General features: G+C 36.7%; 1 protein-coding gene across 3 annotated transcripts in view; it reads left to right on the plus strand.

Annotated features, from left to right (window-relative positions):
- nfasca (neurofascin homolog (chicken) a) overlaps positions 1–12,174 on the plus strand; it is a 65,758-nt gene that overhangs the window by 45,048 nt on the left and 8,536 nt on the right. For 2 of the 3 annotated variants that reach the window (XM_081358617.1, XM_081358618.1), the window contains 2 exons: positions 9,113–9,241; positions 9,828–9,897. In XM_081358617.1, coding sequence (XP_081214743.1) covers positions 9,113–9,241; positions 9,828–9,897 — 199 coding nt within the window. Of the gene's footprint in view, positions 1–9,112; positions 9,242–9,827; positions 9,898–10,006; positions 10,920–12,174 lie in introns of those variants that run through there. The other variant, XM_081358619.1, reaches the window with a different exon arrangement.

Genomic DNA, 12,174 nt, shown 5'->3' on the forward strand with positions numbered 1-12,174 from the left:
CATGACCAACATTTTTTGATACTGGCTATGTTCAGAATAGCATACTATTATGCCACATACACTATTTTCACTGGAATACCTCTAGTAATTCTTAGATATTTTTGTACTATAAACACTACCGTTCAAACGTTTGGGGATGGTACGTTTTTTCAAATGTTTTTGAAAAAGTCTTTTATGCTCGCCACGGCTGCATTTATTTGACCAAAATACGTGTGTGTGTGTGTGTGTGTGTGTGTGTGTGTGTGTGTGTGTGTGTGTGTGTGTGTGTGTGTGATTGTGTGTGTGTGTTTTCACAGAGTTCAAATTACAGTAGATAATACTAATTGCTGGTAGAATACAATAGATCATACTGAATGCAGTAAGCAGTATGCCAGTATTCCATTCGGAACATAGCCTCTCTTTCACAAAATTTGTTTTGGAAAAGGGAATTGTGGGAATTCCATTTGATTAACTCATTCTTGTTTGTCTTTTCTCACATCTCTTTGTCTTTCTTGTGCTGAACCCTGGAACCTCCACATAACGTCTCTCTCTGTTCTTCCTCTCAGCCGTTAACTTTACAGATGCCTTGATGTTCGAAACTCCTCCTCCTCCCCCTCCCCTCTCCACTGATCCAATCCCAGCAATACTTACCCCAGAACCAGCCACACCAGCCCCTACAACTGCTGCTCCGCCCAAACCTACTACCACTTCCACCACTACTACCACTACAACAACTACTACTACTACAACCACAACTACTACAACTACTACCACCACTACAACAGCTTCCACCACACTTCTTCCTGTTCGGCCCATGTCTCCTAAAACAGTGGATTGGAAAATGCTGGGTATCTGATAATGACACAGTGTGCATTGGAAAAGCCCACAGTACAGACAAAGTAGATGAAATTAGTGTGTCCTCTTGTTTAGATGACATGTATTATGTATGTTTGACTCAGTTAGCAGACCATTTAGGACAGGGGCATGATTGATGTTCACCCTGTGCTCTCACAGACACACAACACTCAGATTACTCAGAATTAGTATTGACATTTGCTTTACAAATAGTCTAGTTGCATTAGAAAATGAAATGCATGATGTTGATCACTAAACTATGAGATATTTAGTAAAATCATATCACACGCATTAGCAAATAACGTTTTCTAGCTAAGGTATTCAGCTGTTTTAAAGACCCCATGAAAGTTTTCTTTGCTGTGTGAGGTATTTAGTGACAGTAATTTACAGCAAATTTAGGTGGGATATAGCTATACTTATTTATTTATATAAAAGCCCGATATACTCAAGGCAAAGTTCTTTTTCATTCTGCACTCAGGGGTAAAAAGAAGTTTGAAATGGCTGAGCAACGATATACTGTTTTGAACGCTGCTGGAAGCGGTGTTTAGATAGATATTCAAATATGTGCCTCTGTAAGGTGTGGGTGAAGGGAAGAGGCGAAAACACGCTGCCAATAGAAAAACGCAAAACCCTGCCACCAAACCAAGAATAAACCAGATCGAAGTGACAGAACCCTGACAGCTGCGCGCTACAACGAAAACTCAACAAAAAATGACGGTTTTGAGAAAAGTTTGCAGAATTTCAATTTTAATTAAAACGTCAATTCCAAGGTGGAACCCTAGAACACACTATTATCAGTATTATGCCATCTCCATGAACCAACCGAAGTTCGAAGTTGTTTACCAGTCAGTGTAAACTTTTCCATAAAGTTTTGAACTGTTGAAACAAACTCCAAACGATTTTCTTCGACCCCTAGTGAAGAAAAAAAAACTATACCAAAATGTATTTAAAATACATTTATTACATACTAAGTATGATTAAGCTTTATTTGGAGCACTTCTTTATTGTACAATGCACATTTCTTAATATTAAACCTAAAATGTGTTTAATATCACTATTAGTAAGGATAGGATGATCACTGTATATTATCAAGACATTTAAAATGTAGCTAAAGTATAATTGCAATAGTTCCACTTTAGCACAATCAAATATACTCAAGTATATCTTTAGTTATACCTCAGCCCTATTTCCGGATAACTAAAGTACATTTAGTACAAAATTAGATGATCCAATTTAGCAGACTTTAAGTATATCTGTTTAGTATACCAAAAGTACAGTTGTAGGATATTTATATTAAGTTGTATTTTTAGTATACATAGCATAAAATAAATGTATTTCAAATGAATTTTGATATATTTATTTTTCAATAGGGACGTACCAACAGTTCGTTCTCAAATTTCCCTTGAAGTATATCGGGCCGTAAGTGTTAGGTCACATTTGCCTTTGTTCTGTGAAATGCAATCCTCTCAATAGGAATCCGCACGATGTGGGATTTCGTGCGAGGGACAAAATTACCCCACCCAGATTTTGCATTAAATTCAAGTTTTTTTAAATTCTGAACATGCCAATTTGCTGTATTTACTGTACCATAAAAAAACGTAGTTAATACACGTGGTACTTTATGCATCGCTACTCTATTGATAATAATAGACATTGGAAGTCCAAGTTTTAAATTGTTTTAATATGCCCAATGTACAGGATGATAACCATATTTTTAGTCCGTTTTCTCAGAGGATCGAGAAAGTCTGTACACTTTAAATGTATACAGTATCTGCTTAATGTTTTGTCAACTATACTTGCATACACAGTAGATGACCTCAAAGTAATCAACATTAAGAAAAAGATACAAAAAGTCTAATTTAGGTTTCATGGGGTCTTTAAGATTAAGCATATGTAAGCTAACCTGTGTCTGTATCACAAAATATCTAAGTGTACTCCTCTCCTACCTGTTCTGCATAGCCCCGAATGTAAAGATCTGGAATCTGACCGTGGATGCTAACAATGACTATGCTAACGTCAGCTGGAAGCACAACTTCTCCGTTGACAGCAGCAAGTTTGTGCTAGAGTACACATTGGACAGTAAGAGCCAGATACACCTACCGAGAGCTTATAAAGGGAACGCTAGATTTTATTGAGCCTACTGGTGACCCAAATCATCTTCTTATAATGTTTAATTGGGCCTCATTTTATGGCGAATTTACAGAACATCACAATAAACATTACAGGGAGCTCAGGTTTATTTGAAAGGGAGGTATTGTAAATGTTATTTGAATTGTTCAACATTTATGATATCTTTCTCGCTGTGAATCTCTGTAATGTTCTTTTCCCACAGTACTTGTGTAGCTTGTTAGCTTAAAATGTGTTTTAACACCAAACTGAAGCAGTCCTCCAACATGTTACTGAATAATATCATGTCTGCAATACTGCATCCTGCTTTGTGTCATCAGCAGTCATGCATGTTCCCTTTAGAAAGCTCTTTTTCTCTCTGGTGGCTAAGAACGGAGAGATTTGACTAAATCTATGAGGGGGAGAGATGCCCTGAGACTTAAAAAGAGACAACCAAGACCTGTTTATTTGACTCTAATTGGGCCACAGAGAGTTTTGGTCAGTAAACTGGTGACTTTGAGGCACCCTGCAGTCCAGTCTTATTATCACTGCATATTTTAGCAATTATGTTTTTTACCAGTAAAATCTTTTTTTTTTTTTTTTAGGTGTAAAGTTATTTTATTTATGCTTAAATAAAAGGAAAAATTAGTCAATATAGTATAAGACAAATATTTTTTTATTCAGTCCCTATACTCTCTTGGGCCGTTTTAATTTTCAGTTTTTTTTTTTTTTAATTACGCAGGTGAATATAAATTTCAAAAAAAAAAACATGATTTCTTCATACTACATCACTGTTCTGTTGTGCCTGTGCATGTTTAAGCCGGAAAGAGACATGCAATACGTAGCTAGTGTTTGACTAGTGTATATTCCTCTACAAAAGTCTCTCTCTCTCTCTCACTCATTTCCTTGCTCTCTCTCTCGCTTGCTCTTTCGTCCTTGAGCTATCTGTTTGGATCATCAGATGTGATTGCTCATTCCACCCTTACCTCAACCATTGGCTTCCCAGCAGCACTTGTTGTCTGGCTGCCCAAAACTGCTTGGCTTATTGTTCATATTGGCCACCATTGCCCCATCTCATGATTATGCCAGCAAGCCTGCCATATCTGATTGATGCCCCTTAGGTCTCTTTTTTATCATTGGTGGAAAGGTTTTAGAGATGAGGTTAATGTTTCCAACCTAAGGTCTCCTCAGGGGGAGAGTCAGAGTTACATATTTAACCTTGAAACATGTTGTGCAGTACGTGCTGGTGCAATACCCCACCCAGCAGGTGTAAATGTAACTGAAGCAATCTGGGTTTCATCCAAGAGGACTCATTTTTTTACACCAAGGAATGCTGCATTATTATGGGATTAAATTACACCAGGACCAAAGCACACACATTCTCCAAACGTGCTTCCCATGTAGCCTCACCATACCATTATATTACACTCCCTCTTCTTTCTTCCTCTTTCTCATCGTCTCACCATGTCCTGGCAAGATTGTGGCAGCTGCATGCAGTCAGTGTGAGGCATGGTGTCTGATGATGTCTTAAAGTCTGAGACAAGCTGTAGCAGCTTCTCAGCCCATATGAGATGTTTTGTTGATCTTAAAGCAGGACATCGTGACATTGAAGAGTTATCAGCCAATTTTGTGCATGTAATATGGGAATAAATATAATTTAAATCCACGTAGCTTCTTTTACAGAGGTAGGGAATAACTTGGCTTTGAAAGACAATCGGTACCTTTATCAAGCTATTGAAGAACTACATAAACATTTGAAGAAAATATGAGTTCTTGCAAGGCTACAAATAAGGATGCATGATATAACAGTACCACATACCCTTTCTTATCTATTGGTAATGGTCAGTATTGGATATTTAATTGTGCATTCTGAATTTTCTATTTTTACAATTAGATTACATTTATCATCATCTAATGCTATTTTGATTTTTAAAAACACTTAAAATTTAAATGTTAAATGTCATCTTAAGCATTATCTCAGAATAAATATTCATTTTTCATACTGAAATCATAATGCTGTGATGCCTAAAATGGTAGACAAAAAAAAAGACAAAACGGTATACAGTTTTAATGTCGGCCATTTATAGATTATTGGCCATAACATAATTAAACATAATTATTTTCATATTGTTATTAGTCAGAATTGTTAATTGTATCCCTAGTGTAAATTCAAATTCTTTTGCTTAGCTTAGCTTAAATTCGATTCTGTTTCAGAGCTGTTTTGCTGTTTTTGGCAGCTTTTCATGGTTAAATATATGCAAGTTGGCCAGTCAAAATTCAGTATGTACTGTTTCTACAAAACATAGTTTTACATTAATTGCAGAGCAAACCCTAACCAGAATGTTGGTGTAATACACACAGCTTTGCAAGCATTGAAATGAAAGATAAAGCTACAAAACAAATGACTAAAAGCTTTTTTATTTTTTATTATGGATGAGTAGATAGGAATTGTCTAAAATGGATAAGTACTTTCTTTCCAGCTAGTAGCTCTTGCACTGCACTTTCAGACACTATTGAATTTTGCTATGCAGATAATCCAATGGCTGCTTGCTTCAAAGGCTGTTGTATAGGCCACATTTTGGATATGCAGGGTTTTGCATCAAACTCATGCCAACCCATGAGTTACACAGTGCCTGATGGTTCCTTATGAACATCGAGGAACCTCATTGGAACATCACATCCACTTCTTGACAATTCCATTGGGATTTGTCCCTCCACTTCTCAGCTTCCTCAGAGATGAGATAAGGTCTATATAGATAATTGAGACAAGGTGCATCTCCCTCCACTCTAGACCGGAGTTCATTATAGCAAATCCAGTGTGAGATATTAAGTGGCAACTTCACATCAAAGCTTTTAACAGGCATCACTAAAGCAAATGATGCCCCTAATACACCAGTGCCAGACTTTGATGTGTGCTGAGCCAAGATATTCCAGTATTTTTTGCTCCCAGGATGCTTAAAGGAACACGCCGACTTTTTGAGGCTTTAGCTTATTCACCGTATCCCCCAGAGTTAGATAAGTCCATACATATCCTTTTCATCTCATTTCAACTCTGTCTGACGAACCCACCGCTAGCCTAGCTTAGCACAAAGACGGGAGGTAAACGGCTCCAGCTAGCACACTGCTCCCAATAAGTGACAAAATAACGCCAACATTTTGCTATTTACATGTTGTGATTTGTATAGTCACAGAAGTAGCAGTGCTTCGCCTTCTGAGAATATAGTTCCCAGTATGTATACAGTTAGAAAATGGCTGTCTCATGTGACCTTGTTATTTGTACACGCTGTGACTATACAAATCACATGTAAATAGGAAAATGTTGGCGTTATTTTGTCACTTATTGGGAGCAGTATGCTAGCTGGAGCCGTTTACCTCTAGTCTTTGTGCTAAGCTAGGCTAGCGGTGGGTGCGTCAGACAGAGTTATGGCACGCACAGAGATGAAAAGGATATGTATGGACTTATCTAAGCTAAAGTCCCAAAAAGTCGGCATGTTCTTTTAAAATATTATTTTTATACATTCTCTCTTAAGAGTGGAAGGGATGCAGCACATTTCCTCAGTTAACGAACATGACCTGCTATCTTATGGAAGAAGCCAGTGTTGTGTGCTTAATTTTGGCGAGTTAAGCTTGATGGGCTCGGTTTGATGGACACCTCTCTTGTGTCTCTCCTTGAAGGTAATGGGTCGATGAAAAGCATACAAGTAAACCAGCAGCCTTTCATTAAGCTGGCTGGGCTGGTGGCCGGGGCCAAGTATCGGTTGCGGGTGTATTCCCATGAGCACCACTCCATCAGCAGCGACTTTGTCACGTTCGAGACAGGCAGAGGTGAGGGGTAGCCAAGACACAAGGGAGGAAGAAAGGCATCAACATGTTACCTTCTGAAGTAGATAAAAACTACAACAAACTGTATTTTGTCATGTTTACCAATGGGTCACTGTAACTGGTAACTTGTAGAGCACAAGAAGGGTATGGGTAAAGTGTAAGGGCCCTATTTTAATGATCTAAGCTCATGGTCTAAATCGCATGGCGCAAACGCACTTAGAATCCACTTTTGCTAGTTTAACAAAAATGGTCGGCGCACCCGGCGCATGGTCTAAAAGGGTCGTCTCTATTTTATTAATAATGGGTAATGGGTGTTTTTTGGGTGTAACGTGCAATAAACCACTTGAGTCTCATCTCCCATTCCATTCAAAAGCCAGTTGCGCTCGCGCCATGGCGGATTCGCTATTTACATGGCGGAATTTGCAAGTGAAAAAACTGAACACTTCTCTAGTAAAGAAACGGATCTGCTCGTGCGCGAGGTTAAAGCACGCGAGCAGACCATCTACGGGTCAAAGTGTACGCACGTTGTGGACCCGCCTATAGGCGCATATTACTAACGCGCTCTATTATTATTAATAACAAAAAAAAATATTGTGCCAGTGACTTTAGAACAGGTTTTAGTTGGTCAATGGCTCAGTCATTTCAGTTGCCTCAAAATAGCAACACGCCAACAATGCGCCAGAACACACCTCGTTTTCAGACCAGCACGCCCATGGGCGCAATAGGCGCAAATGCATTTGCTATTTAAACAACGTGGCGCAGAACATGAAAATGATAACTGTGTCAGGCTGAAACTAGCAAAAAACACTTGCGTCGCGCCTGGCACCGCATTGCATCAGGTGTATGATAGAGCCCTAAATGTTATCAACATAGTTAATGCTCAGCAAGTTATTTTGTGAGTTTATCTTTGCAGATTATTTTTCGAAGCTTCTGGTGCACTAGCAAATGTATTTTTCCAGCAGGATGCATATGTGCCTCAGGTGGTGTGAGCGAGACGAAATCTCTCAGCATTTTCTGTAAGATCACGCTCAATAAGATATTGATCATCATGATGATAAGGATCCTTGAGCCGTGTAAATATCATTTTAGGTGGGATGTTTGCTCTGTGTTTTTCCGGATATAGAAGATTGAGCTCATAATAATCCATCAGCTTTATTGTTTGTTCCTCTCACTGTTAGATCCCTCTGTGGTTTTCCACACAAAAAAATGGCACTATTATCAGGCCATTTTAGTTGTTTTTTTATATATTATATTATATAGCGCTCTCTATTTATTCCCTTGGTTTTAAAAGGAAGTGTTCGAGAAGATGGTATAGGGTACGCTATAGTTCAAAAGTTTGGGGTCAGAATGTTTTTTTGTTTTGTTTTTTGAGAGAGAGATAATTTAATTTCATTCCGGAAAGAGGAATAAAATTGATCAAAAGTGACAGTAAAGATTTAAAATGTTACTAGACATGTCTAATTCAAATAAATGCTGCTCTTTTGTACTTTGTATTCTTTAAAGAATCATGAAAAATTATGGTTTCCACAAAAATATTAAGCATTACTGTTTTCAACATTGATAATTATAATACATGTTTCCTGAGCACCAAATCAGCAATTAGAATGAATTCTGAAGGATCATGTGACTCTGATGCTGAAAATTCAGCTTTGCCATCACAAAAAGAAAGAATAAATTTAATATATATTAAAATAGAAAACTGATCATTTTAATTGTATTAATACTTCAGAATAATACAATCTTTACTGTATTTTTGATCAAATAAGTGCAGCCTTGGAAATCTTCCCAACCCCAAACTTTTGAACAGTAGTGTATATCGAAAAACCTTTCGATAGAGAACAGGAAAAATACATGCAGTTAGTCCACCCTCTATAATCACTCTCTATAATGTTTCACAAGATGCAGATTTTAAAAAGAGTGGTTAAAAAGGAGAGTATTTGATGATGTGGTTTAACCAAGCTGCTGGCTTTACTGGGTTTCCGTTTTCATCAGATAACTCTTTATGGAGAGAGCGTCCTGTGCTCTGATCTTATTATCAGGATGGGTAATTCAAATCCAGATCCACTCACCGCTAATGTGTTTTTGATAAAGAATGGCTGTCAACTGACTCCTACCATGTTGCTGAAAGTCAGTGAGATTTATTAGGGTCTCCATTTGGTGTTACTGTGATCAGCTTTTCTCCTGACTCGATAAATCATACAGGAAGAGAACAAGGTTTTTAATGTGTAAGATGATCTGTGAGAGTTGATTTCTGCCATTCTTGCTTATGGCTATAATGTTACGAAACTTAAACATTTTCTTCTGTACCTCTTTTTCTTCTCCCCTCCTCTGTGTGTTTGCTTGTTAACAGCCTACAAGGAGCAGGAAGACATCGCTACTCAGGGCTGGTTCATTGGGCTGATGTGTGCCGTCGCTTTATTGGTTCTCATTCTGCTCATAGTTTGTTTCATCAAGAGGAGTCGTGGAGGAAAATACCCAGGTAAAATCCAGCAAATACACAATACACGTGTGATCACTTTCCATAAACCATTGTAATATATTAAACCAGGGTTGGTTGGTGGGTGGGTTATTTATTTATTTTATTTTATTTTATTTTGGATGATGATCAGAAACTCAAAATAGAACCATCAAATAATTATATTGTTCTTGTTTTTGTAAACTATGTGCATTTCTGTTCACATTAATTATTTTTAACCACAATATAAGTATATGCTACATGGTAACACTTTACAATAAAGTTTCATTAGTTAACATTAGTACAACTACATTAGCTAACATGAACTATGAATTAACAATAATTCTATTAATCTTAGTCCATGTTAATTTCAACATTTACTAATACATTATTAAAATAAAAGCTCTATTTGTTTACATTAGTTAATGCAATGTGAACTAACATGAAGGACTGTATTTTTATTAACTAACATCAACAAATGGTACTGCTCATTGTTAGTTAATACATTAACTAATGTCAGCAAATGAAACCTTATTGTAAAGTGTTACCGGCTATGTAAATTATCAATCTACTGTTGGTTTTTATGTATTGCTGTTTTTGTTTTTATCAGTGAGAGAGAAGAAAGACCTCCCCTTAGATCCTGTTGACCATAAAGACCAAGATGGATCATTTGACTATCAGTAAGTTTTCACTTTCTATCACTTTCACCATAAAGATAAACGTCTATTCAGGTTCTGCAATTTATAATGTTGAACCTGTTGATGAAACACTTTGTTTTACATGTTGCAGGTCCTGAACATAGCTCTCACCCTGCAGAGGGGAAAATGTCTCTCATTTTAAACAAATATACCAACTAACCACTTAAACCCAACAAATACTAAATAACATTATTACATAAACACCCCCAGAACATTTGTTGATGAGGCTTTTGCTTTACTTAAACAGAAAATAAGCTTGCTGATGTGTAATGTGTCTGTTCACTGACCAGCAGCTGAAAACCAATGCACCAGATTCTCAGGAAAAGTGTGCTTTTTAACACCATCCACACCAACATACTATAAATGAGTCCTTCCTGTACAGTTCTACCTCTACTCTCTAAACCACACAGATCTCATAACTTCACACCCTGCTTATCCCAGCCTGTGCTACACACTGCCCCAACAAACACCAACATCCAACTGTACTTAAGTATTATTTATATAGGCCAACTATTATAGTATTTGTTAGTATTATTTTTAATTGGATTATACTTTTTATATTTTAATTTTTAGTAATTGTGTTATGCTTTTAACATTTTTTTAATTTCTATTTAACATTATTTTTTATTTATGTTTTTCATTTCTATTTACCTTTATTTCAGTTTTAGAACTTCAACTTATTTTATTTCAGTTAATTGCTTAAAATTTATATTTATTTGATTTCAGCTGCATTTTAATGAAAACTATTAACTATTTAATCGGTTTAGATGTAGTTAACTAAAACAACATTGGCGCTTCATTGCTTTTGTTTGGATCAGCTGGCATTTAAGGCGGTGTGAATCCTTAACAAACAAATAAAGATTTTTCTATCTGTCATCCTTAGTTTGTTTTGAAGGTTTTGTTGTATAAGCCTACATCTGTCAAGTTGGTGTGGATATTACAACCTGGGTACAGAGAGTAAAGGGAAGTGTCAGTGAGGGTTTCAGGCAACACAATAAATGTCTGAAGAACTAATATCTCAAGCTCGATAAGCGAATAATTGTCATGTTACTTATGCAGTGTTTGGAAAGTACTGTATAGCAACACTTCAAACTTAACATTTTCATTTGGATAACAATAAAAAAAGCTTCAACATTGTAGTTAGCTACTTTTTGTTAGTGATTTTTAACTTTTGTTAGCTCCGTTTCGAAAAAAGTAGTTTGATTAGCTTAGCAAGCTAAACATAACTTCTCCAACACTGCACCAAAGCTGAATACAGACATATCTGTAAAAGTGTACCATGATTTATAGGGTGATTCAGTGTAATCCTCTAAACCACTAATTGAAAAACATGCTCCAACATTTAAGACTACATCTTTTTTAATAAAAACCACTCGTTTCATGACTAACGACTAATTACGTGATATTAAATGGTTTGCCTTTTCTCAAAGCTAATTCTTTTTAAGGAGATCAGAGACCAGCGATCTAACTGATTAGCTTAGTAATGCTAAGATCTAAGTTATGCTAAGCCTTACACAGCGGCAGTACTAACTTCTCTCTCCATCTAACGTGTGAATGATGAACCCTTTTCTTCCCCCTCCTCTTTCAAATTGGCGGCTGGGTTGTTAAGGAACGAGAACAGGTATTTGGTTTCAGCACATCATCTCAGCCTGAGCATGTCATTAGTTAGCCTATGTGGATGGCAGGATAGGGACTAAATCTGTCTGTAAAGCTGTCTGATCAGTGTTTGAGCTCCTCAAAGGTGTTAAACTCCTTGGTCCCTCTATTTTGGACATAATCCAGCAATTTTTTTCAAAGTTAATACATCGTGTCCTAACCAAACACGAGTTGTGCTAGTGCTAAAAGCCAGCTGCTAGCAGCTTAGTTTTTCAGCTAGGTGTGGCTAGTGACAGGATGTTTTGGGATTGGCTGTGATTGTGTGGCATCTTGCTATGGAAGCTTGTTTCTGCCACGGAATTAAGGTTAATAGTGACTTTTTATCATTGCGAGTTTATATCTCAGAATTCTGGGAAAAAGGTATTTCTAAGACTAGAATTTTATAAAACTAGAATTTAATATATATAAACTCAAGTTTATATCTTGCAATCCTGACTTTTTTCTCAGAATTGTGAAATATAAACTTGCAATTGTGAGTTATACAGTCTGACTTGCTAAATATAAACTTGCAATTCAGGGAAAAAAGGCAGCTCACAATTACTTTTATCCCTTTTTTTCCGCACTTTCTGACTTTCTAACTTACAATTGGAAGTTTATATCTCA

The sequence above is a fragment of the Scardinius erythrophthalmus genome, assembly GCF_964197995.2.
Source record: "Scardinius erythrophthalmus genome assembly, chromosome: 25".
NCBI lineage: Eukaryota > Metazoa > Chordata > Actinopteri > Cypriniformes > Leuciscidae > Scardinius > Scardinius erythrophthalmus.